Source organism: Chenopodium quinoa, unplaced genomic scaffold, assembly GCF_001683475.1.
Source record: "Chenopodium quinoa cultivar QQ74 unplaced genomic scaffold, ASM168347v1, whole genome shotgun sequence".
In the NCBI taxonomy this organism is placed as follows: Eukaryota; Viridiplantae; Streptophyta; class Magnoliopsida; order Caryophyllales; family Amaranthaceae; genus Chenopodium; species Chenopodium quinoa.
The window spans coordinates 113,099-127,516 of NW_018744502.1; the positions used below are offsets into that span (position 1 = coordinate 113,099).

Below are 14,418 nucleotides of genomic sequence, written 5' to 3' on the forward strand. Positions count from 1 at the left end.
GAGGAGTCTTCTCTTTACTCGGCTCCTCGATCCGAGGCTTCTTCGTAGGGATTGGGGCAGCTTGAAACTTCCCAGGCAAGACAACGACTCTTCTCCTCTTCGGTCCCGACATTTCTTCGTCTAAAGATGATTCGTCCGAAGTTGACTCTACTTGAGCAACCTCGACTGGCTCTCCTGTGTTCTCTTCTTATTCGTCGGACTGCAGAAGAAAGATCAAGGGGGCAAAGAGTCACATAAGTTCAAGTAAAAAAAAACATAAGGAGAAAAGAAGGAAGAAGCAAATTAAGACAAGTCCAAGGACTCACCGAAGTCTTCAGCAGATGAGCGTCTTCGAAATCTTCTTCTTCTTCTTCTTCGACCTTTTCTCCTTTTGCTCTAAGCTTAGCAGCAGGAATAGAAGGCCCAACTCCACTCCTGGAGGCCTCAGCGGCTTGTTCTTCAGCCGAGTGGAGAAAATAGGGGTCGACCTTCTCGAACCAAGGTTTTTGTGCCTGATACTCAGCCACGCTGATAATCTGAAGCCTTTTCTCGGCCAAGCTAAGAGGACGGTCTAGGGGATTGGTGATCTTTGGCTTATTTGTAAGGGGATTCCTTTCCTGGCTGATCCCAAGCACCTTGTAGTTGATATCCGAGTTCTCCTCGCACACTTCTGAAAAAGAAAATAGAAATGATTTTCCCTAAGAAAGTAAATAAACAAAAGCAAAAGCTGAAAACTATGTCTCCAGCCCCAGCCGAGCTCCTTACCATTCTGGTACTTTCGGCTGAGGCCGGCGATAGCGAGAATCTTCTCTTGGAATATATAATGGAAATGGGGCAGCCACATGGAAGGCACATTCACCATTCGGCCTATTGCCCCCAAGCTAGGAGATCGACCAAAATGCGCCATTTGCATTCGGTCCGCATCGAAAAATTCAGCAGGACCGATACTCCTCATCTCCAGATCGGGGTGCCTCAAATATCTTTGCGCACCCAAAATGTTAGGGTGATCCTCTTCTTGGGGTGCCCTCACCCAAATCCATTGACCCCTCCAGCCCTTGTCCGAGTTGTCGTTCGGCCTGACCGAAAGATACCCCTTTTTATCTTCGATCTGCCACCAACCAGGGCCAGGAAATCGGTCTTCCTGAGTATTCTGGACCAACTTGTGCGTGTCATGAAATCAATAAACATTCGGCCGAAACCCCAAAAACAGGAAGACCCAAAGATAGGTCATTATCCTTCGGATGCTCACGGGAGTCAAATGGCACAACGAAATGTTATACCCGTTTAGCACCGAGGTAATGAAAGAATGTAGCGAGAACCGAAGCCCGTACTACAGCTGACTGGTGTAAACCCCAATATAGCATGGGGGAGCACGCTGAATCCTCTTAGTCGAAGTAGGCATTTGGCACCAACACTCGTCAGACTCCATAATCTCATAGCAAATTTCTATTTGCTCGGCGAAGCGGTATACTACATTGTTCTTAGTCCACCAAGTGTAGGGCCGATAGGCCATAATGCCCGCATTATAGGCCGGATCCAGCCACTCCCTTTCCTCGGGAGGCAATGTCCGAGACGCCGAACCGGCACTTCGACCAGAGGTGATAGTCAACCCCGAAGCCCTCGGGGGCAAAGAGCTTATCGGGATAGCCCGGATGGAAGAACCGATAGGGGCGGCAGTAGCGCCGGTCCTCGCCCTCGGATTCTGGTCGCTAAGCGGTGACATTAACCCTAAGGGGCGGTTTCGCTGCAAAATTAGCTGAGGAACCTCCTCCTCTTCCTCAGCATTTTCACCAGCCTCAATCTTTCTCTTCCCGCGATCGCCGGCCATCCAAATGACTATTGTTCAAGAAGTCCAAAAAAGAGGGGTGTTTGATAAAGCAAAGAAAATCGAAGAAAATTACCTTTACTAGACGCGAAATTCGTCGATCTACAAGTTCGGAGCAACGAATTTCTATTTAAGGCTTCGGATTGCCGAGAATAAGCAAAAAAAGGAAATTGGGTTAGTAGTGGAGATTAGCGAGAAGCGAATGCGAATTAGCGAATGGAAATAAAGAGAAATGTGGGACGAGTGGCTTAAGTACATTCTAGAAACGGGAATTTTAGGAGTCCGCGCCACTAAAATCCCCACTAACTCCACTTCAATGCTCAGCTGTTCATATTCTTCTCTAACCAACTGCCCACTAAACCATCCAACTTCCCCATTACTTCAAAAAATAACCGTTATTGCCTCAATAACTTCCAAACTTAAATGTTAATTAAGCCATTTGGTTTCCCTCCATTTTGTAAGTCAAACCCGTTTCATCATGCTTCCTATTCGGGTTTGGGGGGCAAGTTGTTTGGGTCGAATTTACTTTAATTTGGCCGGTCCACAAATTGCTCAAGTATAAAGCCCAAAGCAAGGCTCAACTCTCTAAACAAATGCCAAGTCAGTCAAAGGCCAAGTCAACATGGCAAGCCCATTGACCTCAAAGCCCATTTATCTATTGAGTAAGGTATAAAAGCCTTCATTCTCCCCTCTCTACATTCATTCAATTCAAGCCTCAAGTAATTAATACTCTTGCATAGCTTTATCTCTCTAAACATGGTACTGACTTCGACATCAGAGGGGCCTTCCTTAGCACAACCCCTGAGGGCAGTTTACATGTATTTGCTGTGTAGGAAACCCTCGTCCCAGTTATCACTTGTGCCGAGTCCAGTCTTCAGCCCACCAAAAAGGTCTAGATGAAGAACCTATTGTTTTCATCTGAAACAATAGGAATGTGCAATTTCTTTACTGTAACATCAATTACTCAAGATGACCATATCTCTCACGATTCACTCTGTAATTCTTCCATTCTCATCAATTCATAATGGATTTCTTAATTTTGGATCTTTAGATTTTTAAAATCAAATGTTCATAAATTTCAAACATATAATATGATAAAGGTATGAAATTAGGAAATATTCAATAATTATATTTATTAATTTATAATTACTAGTATACTACAGTATTATTTCGTTGCATTTTGCAATATGAAGAAGTAGTGTTCAGTATCAACTTTTTCAATTCATTTAGTCTCTGACATATAGAAGTAGAAGTAGACAAGTAGTAGACTAAAATTATAGTAGCACCCTAGTGCGGGGCCTATGTCGGTGGAAATCAATCAAGCAATACTTGCGTTGAATCGATCGTTAGGTTTATACTCTGAATCGGGGGTCAATGGAGTTGTAAATGGTGAAAAGGCGAACTCGATTGAAATTCTGATAATGGCCTGTCTGAGGTTGTTCAAGTAGTGATGAATAAACTTCTTTGGATGCTTTTAGGGAAATTATGGATGGTGATGCACCTGTTCTGCTAGAGAAGGAACCTATACCTCCTACGAATAAATTGGAATAGAGGAGGCTGGATATGCCTGATTCTGAGAGGAATGCTTGGTCGAGCTTCTTCCAATGCTCTCCATTAACCATCGAGGGAGTGACGCTTCAGTTTGTTGCTCCAGTGGTGAAAGAGGGAAAAAAGGTGGCCCAAGTTTAGAAGACTAAGATAGAAACTATGAGTCATAAATGGCTTGCTTCTATTGTGATGTATGTTGTTAGAAATACACCGACGATTGCTGCTGTTAAGAGGCTCATTTCTTCAACCTGGAATCAAGTATCAATGCCTAATGTTTTTCTTCATCATGATGGATACTTCTTGGTGCAATTTCATTCTATTGATGATAGGGATTCTATTATGTCTAGTGGCCCTTATACTTTTCTTAATAGACCCTTGATAATTAAGCCATGGTCTGCAAAATTTAATTTCTATGAGGAGGTGTTGAGAGTTATCCCACTTTAGGTTAAATTTCCAAACCTTCCTCTAAATTGCTAGAGTGCGACTCTCTAAGTAGGATTGCTAGTATTATTGGAGTTCCTTTGTTTACTAATGACTGCACTACAAGACATCAACGTATTTCCTTTACTAGGGTCCTAGTTGAGATGGATATCACAATTTATCTGTCTGATCGTGTTTTGATTGAGGATGAATGGGGGAATGAGTTTAAGCAGGAGGTTACGTATGACTGGAGGCCTGGTTTTTGTAAGAAGTGTTCTATGCTAGGACATGATTGTTTTGTTCCTATTAGGCGTACTAAGACTGTGGAGAGTAAGAGGCCAGAACCTAAGCAGATTTGGGTGCCTAAAAAATAACAACCCCATTCTATTACCATAGTTGCTACTCCAGCCGATACTCTAGATAATCAAACTGTTCCTGGTACGCACTCTAGTGCTGATGGTGGATGGCGTGTAGCTACCCAAAAAGCAAGGAATAGAGGTGTTCCGGTGTCTAAAGCCAATCATTTCAGCCCTTTGCAAGAAATAGGAGTGCAGGACAATGTGTTGAGGAACGTAGAGGAGATTGATACTGACCAAAGTCAGGAAGCAGTCCCTCCAGATCCATGTTGAGTCTCTACACTTGGAACATTAGTGGTCTTAATGACCCCTCAAAGGTTAGTGAGATTAAGAAGCTTATTAGTAGTAATAATATTAAAGCGCTTGCTTTACTTGAAACTAAAGTCAGACCTCATAAGGTTACTGGTATTATGAAGAAGTTTGGTGGATTCTGGAAATAGGGAGAGCAATTACTCCTTTTGTGCTCGAGGTAGGATATGGCTTGGCTGGAAACCTGACATAGTTGATCTTACGATTTTACATATAATAGAACAATTTATTCACTGTGAGATTTCTAATCTTGTGAATAATACTATCTTTCGTTTTACTGTTGTTTATGGTTTGCACACCATTGATGATAAGAAGCAATTATGGATTGGCCTTGGTAATATTAATGCTTTAGTTAGTAACCTTCCTTGGTTACTTTTTGGAGATTTTTATTCTGTCTTAAATGTGACTGATCGTGTTTATGGGGCTGCTATTTCTCTAAATGAAATTAGAGATTTTTCTAATTTTGTTTCTTTTCATAGCCTGCCTAAGTTGAAAAGTTCTAGTCACTTTTTTTCTTGGCATAAAGGAGGTGGTGAGGCCAAAACAGCTAGTAGAATTGATATGTGCTTTGGTAATGCTTCTTGGATTACTTCTCGTGGTCTATTTCTGCTGAGTATTTGAACCCTTCCATTTCTGACCACTGTCCTATTCTTATTGAATGTATTCCTGAAGTTTATGGAGGAGGTAGGCCTTTTAAATTCTTCAACCACTTGGCTGATCGTAAGGATTTTATTTCCTTGGTTGAGAGTTGTTGGTCTACTACAGTGCATGGTACTACTATTTACAGAGTGTGGTCAAAGCTGAAGCTTGTTAAAGCTAAGCTTAAAAATCTACATAAGCAAGTTTTTCAAGGCATCCAAACTAAGATTAATCTTGCCAAGGCTCATCTATATGATGTTCAATCTCATTTACAGCATGATTATGATGATATCACGCTTCTTCAGCAGGAACACCAGGATGTAAATGAACTCAAAAGATGGCTTAAGGTTGAGGAAAGTGCTCTTAAGCAAAAATCTAGAATCCAATGGCTTGCCAATGGGGATTCTAATCATGAATTGTCTTCACTTATGTGTAAGAGAGGACCAGATTAATAGAATCACTTTGTTGTATAATGATCAGAATGATAACCTTCTCAATAATGAGGATATTCAATCTGAAGCTCTTCGTTTCTATGGTTCTCTTTTAGGATCTAGTGCTTCCCAGCTCCCTATGATTGACCTCCCTACTAAGATTTGGCTCCACTCTCTCTTATGAAGATAGTTCCTTTCTTTGTATGCCTATGACTCAGTATGAGATTGACCTTACTCTGAAGGGCATTGATGATTGCAACGCTCTTGGTTTGGATGGCTTCAGCTCTCTGTTCTTTAAGAGAACTTGGAATATCATCAAAACTGATATGTACCAGGCTATTATGGACTTCTTTTATTAGAAGAGTCTCTTGAAACAGGTTAATTGTACTTCGGTTACTCTTGTTCCAAAAATCTCTAATCCTTGTAGGATTAAAGATTTTAGGCCCATAGCTTGTTGTTCAGTTCTGTATAAGATTATTTCTAAAATTTTAACAAACAGACTTCAAAATGTTGTGGGTAAGGTGGTTAGTGAGTGTCAAGCTGGCTTTATTCCTGGTAGGCATATCTCTGACAGTATTTTGCTCACAACTAAGCTCATTAAGGGCTATACTAGGAAACATATCTCTCTAAGACGCATGATCAAAGTAGATCTCAAAAAAGCTTATGATTCAATTGAATGGAGTTTTTTTAATAGATGCTATGAGAGAGCTTGGTTTTCCTGAGTTGTTTATGGATTGGGTTTTTTCTAGTCTTACCTCTGTCTCTTATAACATCTTTATTAATGGTAAACCCCTCTCCTTCTTTTCTTGCTAAAAAAAGGTGACCCTATATCTCTCTTCCTGTCTGCGATTGGTGTGGAGTACATGTCTAGGAACATGATGATGTTGACTAAGGACTTAGATTATAATTTTCATCCTAGATGCGAGAGGTTGAATATTACCCATATGATGTTTGCGGATGACTTGGTAATGTTTTCCAGAGCTGATGTAACCTCTGTCTCTACGATTTTCAATGCTTTCCTTAAGTTTTCTAAGGTTTCTGGTTTAGAGGCAAATTTGGACAAAAGTAACATCTATTAGGGGGGGGGTCTCTGATTATGTTCAGCAAATTATTCTTAATACTTTGCATACTCCTGTTGGTGAGTTTCCCTTCAGATATTTGGGAGTTCCACTTGCCACTAGGAAGCTCTCTTATGTTGATTGCAAGCCTTTGATTGATAAGGTTGTGGCAAGAGCTAAAAGCTGGACAAATAAATATCTTTCTTATGCTGGGAGATTGCAACAGGTCAAGGTGATTCTTATGAGCCTCCAGTTCTTTGAGGCTAAATTTTCATTCTTCCTAAAAAAGTTATTAGGGAAATTCAGACGATTTGCTGATCTTTCACTGGACAGGTAATGTGAATGTGTCCAGGAAAGCTTGGATTTCCTGGCATGACATGTGTATGCCTAGAGCTGCAGGAGGGTGGAATGTCAAAGACATGGAATGTTGGAATAAAGCTGCTATTCGCAAGCTTCTTTGGGCCATCACTTGTAAGAAAGATAAGCTCTAGGTAAGATGGGTGGACAATTACTATATTAAAGGCAAGAATCTGAATGATTTTCAATGTCTTGCTCATATATCCTAGCCTCTTAAGAATATTTTTAATTGTTATCCTTTGATTGAAAACATTGGTGGCTAGAATGCCACCCTTAGAGGTGGCTCTTACTCTATTAAGGTGGTCTATCAGCATCTTCATGGCTCCTTCCCTAAGGCCACTTGGAGAATGGTTATTTGCAATAACAATGCTACTCCCAAAAGTATTTTTACCTCCTGGCTTGCAATATGGAGGAGGATTCCTACTCTAGATGGATTATTTGAAAGGAAGATTATTCTGATGCTGTTTGTACTATGTGCAGACAAGTTACAGAATCTATTGCACATTTATATTTTCAATGCCATTTCTCTGCTCAAATTTGGGGCAAGGTTGTTCAGCTTTTGCAGATTGACAGAAGGGCTGCTTGCTTTTCTTGTGAGCTTGCTTGGGCTATGAGATACAGTAAGAGATGCACCGGTAAACACAAGGTTTATTTGATGTTCTTTATTGAGTGTATCTATGCTGTGTGGATTCAAAGAAATGATCTGATTTTCAATCAGAATGGAAGGAATATCGAGGCTATCTTTAAAGACATCTGTTTTAAGGTTGCTAGCAGATGTTCTATTGACCATAGAAATTTATTGCTAGATTTGTTTTTTAGCTAATTGGCTAGTTTGTTCTTGGTGGTTTTTTTATTTTCCTGTTGTTTGTTTTGGGCCAGTTTGGGGAAAGTTGTTTTCAGTTGCTGAGGTTTTGTTGTTACATTCTAGGGGTTGTCCCAGTTTGTTGAGGTGTTGTGGCCTCGTTTCTCTTGGTAATTAATAAAATTTCTATCTTAATTGCCACAAAAAAAATAAAAAAATAAATAAATAAATAAATTATAGTTGTAGATTTTTGCTTTAATTTTCAATTATTTGGAAGAGAGAGAAACCAATAAGGATATGGGGGAACAAAATAACGATAATGAATTGACAGAGGAGTGGGGGAGCGTGTAAACATAACTAGAGGCGGAAGAATCGAAGACTTACATAGCTGTAGCTGACGATCTCGCGCTTTATTACTCATCATATTTAAGGTGATTGTGATCATAGGATTATTAGATTTAGATTGCTTCTCATTATTTTGTTGTCCTTCTCATTAGATCATATATATAGAAAGAACATGTTCTATTCATTTGATATTTATTTTAGCTTATATTAATTTTTTCGAATTATATTTCTTGTAGTTCAATTATTATTACGTAGTACAACTTATTTTTACTAATCGAATCAAATAATACTCTTAGCTTATTTTACTAACCTGCAAGTTGAGTATTATACTTAACTTAGCTTATTTTACTAACCAGCAAGTTGAGTAGTATACTTATTCTTTTATTAAGCACCTGGTTAATGTATTTTTTTTTTGTTTTTATAAATATAGAGGTGCTTGGGAAATCGTCCCACCAAATTGCATGTCGTTCATAATTTGGCAATTAATTCCTTCTAGACATGTTGCCACAGTGTGTTTACACCGGATGTTACGGTGCATTATTGGATATTGCTCAAAGATGACAAAGGTGCAACCAAGTATGACCGAACTTGTCACGAATATCATGCACAGTCTATGCTATTATATATATATACATATTGATTTGAAGAAAGAGCACTCTTCTCCATCGGCAACAAGTGCAAGGGACGATGGAACGAGGGTTGATAAGGGCATAAGACATCGCACAACAAGAACAAGGTAAGCCAATAACAAGCTAAGCAACAAGAATATCACATGCATGCGAGGGGCGCGGCATTAGTGAGTTTGGGAATTGGGATGCTCCGATGCTATAGAAATGTTGGCGAGATCACAACACCTATATTGGTCTACATCATTCAAGTGAAAAAGCAAGAATACATAGGATATGATTCATATGAATCAATTTTTTTTTTTTTTTTTGTTTTTCTTTTATTTGAAAGGTGATTCATATGAATCACTTATTCACATTATTCGTGATTCTCTAAAGAGCATTATTCTTGGAAATTAAATAGAAAATACTTTTAGGGCTTGTTCACTTCACTTTTAAAAAAAATATTCTGTAAAAATAAATTCAATTCAGTAAAAATAATTTCAACTTATTAAAAATTAAATCAGTTTAGTAAAAATAATTTAGTATAAAATATAAGTTCAGTTCAATAAAAATCATTAATTTTAAAGAAGAAATATAATAGAGTATTAGTAAAAATAATTTTTGTTCAGGAAAAATAATTTAAGTTCAATGAAAATTAATTTCACTTCAGTAAAAATAATTTAAGTTTAACAAATATAATTCAATTCAATTAGGTAAAAATAATTTTAATTTAGCAAAAATTAGGTGAAATAAACCAGGCCTTAGTGATCATCCAATTGATAGTAACATCATAATTTCCTATTTTCCTTAAAAGCCTATAGATCATTAAATATGGAAAATACAATCAATAACATCATACTAAAACAGACACCAGGTATGACACGTGTCATTTCCTTGTGCTATATTTTCCCTCCAAAACTCCCCTTCCCCTTTTAGCAAAAAAAATTTATCTTTGGAATATTTGTATAATATAACGATAATAAAATTATTCCAAATCTTAAGTATCTTTACATAAAATGAATTTCTTTTATTTAGTGTTCTTAATTCTTCCGTACACAATTTACCTACATTATTATTCTAACTCATTTTTAACTACAGAAAAAGTGAGCCACTGGTTCAAGTACAATATACTATCATTACCGCCTGGACATCTTTTATATGGAGTATTATTGAATTTTGTACAAAAAGTAATAATAAAATTAATTTATATAATTAATATTGAAGAAATTACTTAAAACGTCACTTTTATAATAAATGTTGTGTTCGACAACTATATCATACCCCCTCTGTCCCTATTTTATTGCCTCATTTGACTTTTCACGATCTTCAAAACATGAGTTAAAACGTTTATATCTTCATTTTTATACACGTAAAAATTATGAAAAGTTGATATTAATAAATTTACATTAAGATGAATTAAACAAAATCTCACTTGACTATATAATTTCTTGTAGAATAACAGGAATTAATGGTCAAAGTTTGACTCAAATTTTGGCTTGGGGCAAAAAATAAGGGAAGGAGCTAAGGGTGTATGTTAAATTCTAGGAAAATGTGAAATATCAATCAATTTTTTGTTATTATGTAATCAAATAAATTAATATCTTAGTAATACAGAAAAAATTATTATCTTTTGTTGAAACATGTGATTGAGATAATAAAATTATTACATTCAACATTATAAATAAGATGCGTAGTAAAAGACACGTCGGACATAGTGACAAGTGACATCTTCTTGTATTCTTTTTTTCGATAAATAACTACCATCTACAAATAAACTTTTCAAGTAATAAACAAACAACGATCAAACTACAATTATTGGATAGCTTAAAACACATTTTTATATAATAAAAAAGAGAGACAATATTATGTAGAGCATCAATTCATAAATAGGAAATGTACTATTAATAATATAGGTTAGTGTTGCCTAATTTTTTTTATTATTATTGCCTTAAATGATCCGAGTAGTATTTATTTTCATTGAAATTATTTTATTGGATGTAAAGGTGATATATTATTTGTAATTTATAAATTTACATGTATGTTGTGCTTATAGTTTTATTGTAGATTTTATGTAAATAAGTCATTAGTCATATAGTCACTAGATTATATAGTTTTATCGGGAATAATATGCATCATTAATGTAATATAATATACACTACTTTTTAATATTTTCAACACAACTAATCAACAAGAATTTTTTAATCTCAATTGCAGTTTTAATAATTTTTGCCTTATTGTTTTATTTTTCTATTTGCATTGCATTTATTTATTCTACATGAGTTGCCTCATTTTCATATTATTTCACAATTAATTATGAGAAAAAGATTATTACTACCGTGCATCGCACGGGCACTAATCTAGTTATACAATTAATATAAAGTTGAATTTTTATAAATGACCCATCAATGCAAGAACTACCTAGAATGCCCACAAATGCCTAAATTGTGTACGTAGCTACATTGCCAAAAGGCCAAGGATGTGACAAATCTGAACCATAAACAACACAAAAGATTCTTACCCGAAAATGAGCAGACCCAAATTAACCCGATTTAAAACCGATTTTAATGACTAGATTGCCACCTCTAGGTAGAAGTGAATCAACTTTATACAAGTCAATAAGAACGCGATAACATTGAGCTATTTTAATTGGCCGGTCTCTATATGACAATACAAGTACATACGTAAACGGAACGGGCCATTGCTTGTGTTTTAATTAAGTGTAACTTTAATTATATTTATATTTTAATATACATTAGTATATGAAATAATCGTATATAATACAAAGTATTTCTTAGTAAATAATCTTTATTTATTACATAAGTCAATTCTAAATCTAAATCACCTAAAATGCATTTATCTCTTTGTGTAATTTCATATATTTCAGGTATTGAATTCATAATATATCGAGTATTGGTAAGTTGATGTCATTACTTGTATGCAATCCATATTCCTTAGCTTTCACACACTAAGTCATAAGTTGTACCAACATAAAGGAAAAGTATTTAGGTTGCGATAAGCTAGTATATAGACGTAATCTTTAATCAAATAGTCCAAGTACTCGGTAATTCATAAACAACAAATTTATTAAGTTTTTATTCCAAGTCAAACTTAGGTACGTGTGTAGTTCATAAACTAATTTGTTATACGTTATACTACCCTTTTTTATATATGGATTTATAGTGAGTCTTCCAAGAACATTTTCTTTTTAAGGGTATTATATTATACACCCATGTCAAATATAGTGAGTTCAGGCCAATAATTGAGCTTATTTGCTCAACTTTTAATGTTCTTTTGTGTGACTAGTTTAAAAAATGCTTGCTTATACTCAAAATGCCATTCTGAAGACCCATGATAAATAAATTGGTAAGTAAAGCAAAAGAAAAAGACTTTCGCAACGCACATAATAGGTTAAGTTAATTAATCCGGAGTAATAACTATTGTACTCGTACAATAATTAGGCATATAATAGTATATAGAGGCATGTAAATTGTAATCGTGTATCATTACGAATACTTTACATACTATTAAAGACTAACTATTTTACATTAGTTACTATCGAAGGAGCCCCATTTCCTCATTATGAGAAACACTTTTGTTTCTCATAATGACATTTTGGAAAATAATATGATGTTTTTCACTTGTGGGGACCGCCTATGTATAATAAGTGGAACTTTCAGATCTTGACACAAAGTCCATGAGAAACAAAACAATAGGGAATTCCCCCGCTACTATCGGCTTATATATATATATATATATATATATATATATATATATATATATATATATATATATATATATATATATATATATATATATATATATATATATATATATATATATATATATATATATATATATCTTATTTTGAAAGAGAGCTAGAGAAAGAGAGAGAAGAAAAACAACTTACAAAGTCACCATAAGATATCCCATGAGATGATAGAGCAGAAGCAAGTTTCAAACATCTTTGATGAGTTAGTTTCCAAGTAAAATTGACATCTCCATACACCATAGAAATCTGGTCAGGAGAAACTCTCGCAGCCCTTTCCAAGAAACTAACTGGAGTGAGAGGAACATAGTTGGCAGGACATTGCACAAGACCTTTCATTTTCACCGTCAATATCGATAATCGACTTGGCTTACTCATACACAAAATGGTAATAGCCTCTGGCTAAGAAGAATGTAGCCAAGACATAAAAAATGTAGCAAGGAAGTTGAAGTGTTTATTTACAAAAAATTTATATATGTAATGTATATATATATATTCCTTTGGTTGGCTAGGGGAGACTTACATTAGAATAATTACAAAGTGGTTCAATAATATAATCTTAACCCAATAAAAACGCAACGAATAATGCGTATGAACATGGCCAGTTCAAATTGATTATAATTTATGGTGTTGAAGCTAACATACATGCATCACCTATGTACGTATATATAGTGCGTCAATGTCAATATTAATCGTCAAACACTATGTAAATCTGGTACGTTGTGAACATGTATCATGGAGATGACTTGGTATTGTGTAGGATTCAATTCCATGACGTATAATATACTTTAAACGTAGGTTTAGGTTCACTTCCAACTTAATGATGACAAGTCAATTACTAAATTAAGAAGACTTGTACAAAGTCTTATGGAATTGTAAGATAGTGTATTCTATTCAAGGAATAATGGGTCCACCACCACGCATATATATACATGACGTGTTGGAGAAAGAGAATCTGACTATATACGCATTAATTGGCAATGTTGGTCATTTAATTACTGATATTATGGAGATTGTACCTTGTAAGAACTCTAGCATAGTTGTTTCCTATACTTATACTTAATAATTTAAATAGGAACAGGGCAAACAATCTATATATTGAGAAAGTGAGTCTTTTGTATGTTTTTTAGATAAAATTTAGAAAGTGAGTCTGGAATCCCATTATTTGGCTTTAGGCACTTGGGATTACTCATTCAATGACGAGCACTATGTCTCGCCTAATCGTGTTTTTCTATCCTTTGCCCGTAGCAGTTCCTTATTTCGACTCCAATGATATGCAAAAGTTCACTACTCGAAAACAGCCTAATTCCGACGAAATGGTTCAGACGGGCACGTACTTTCGTCACAAAAACTGAAATTTCCGACGGATTTATGTTTCGTCGGAAATTTCCAATGGATTATAAATCCATCGGAATATTTGTACTTTCCGATGAAATATTCCGTCGGAAAGTTAAATTTTCGACGGAATTCTGTCGGAATATTTTTTTAAAAAAATAAATTTCTAAACCCAACCCTAACCCTTTCCGCCCCTTTTCTTTCCCCTTCTCTTTCTCTCTCCACTTCTCTTTCCCCTTCTCTTTCACTCTCCTCTTCTCTTTCCCCCTATTCTATTCGATCTCCTCCTCTTCTTTCCCCTTTTCTGTTCTCTTCAACATCCTCCTCTTCTCCTCTTTTCTGCTCCTCTTCTTTCTTTCCCCTCTTTATTCTCACACCATCGCAACACCTGCTCGCCCACCGCCATCATCAACAAAAGCGCCATCAACATCGCCCACTAGCTGCCAACATCGTTTTTTAGGTTTTTTTTTTAAAACAAGTTAAAGGTTTTTAAATCGAAATTCAGCCATGAAAACTCTAGATCTAGAATTTTGATGGTCGAATTTGGCCTTTTTAGCCATATTTTAGGTGAAATTTGAATCTATTATCGATTTTTAAGTTATTTGTTCGATTTTAAGGTAAGTTTTCGTTTTTTAATTTA

General features: G+C 35.7%; 1 protein-coding gene across 1 annotated transcript in view; it reads right to left on the minus strand.

Annotated features, from left to right (window-relative positions):
- LOC110697943 (probable acyl-activating enzyme 1, peroxisomal) overlaps positions 1-14,000 on the minus strand; it is a 30,207-nt gene extending 16,207 nt beyond the window's left edge. The window contains exon 1 of the mRNA XM_021875347.1: positions 12,585-14,000. Coding sequence (XP_021731039.1) covers positions 12,585-12,821 — 237 coding nt within the window. The 5' untranslated portion in view covers positions 12,822-14,000. The remainder of the gene's footprint in view (positions 1-12,584) is intronic.
- Positions 14,001-14,418: the final 418 nt, after the last annotated feature.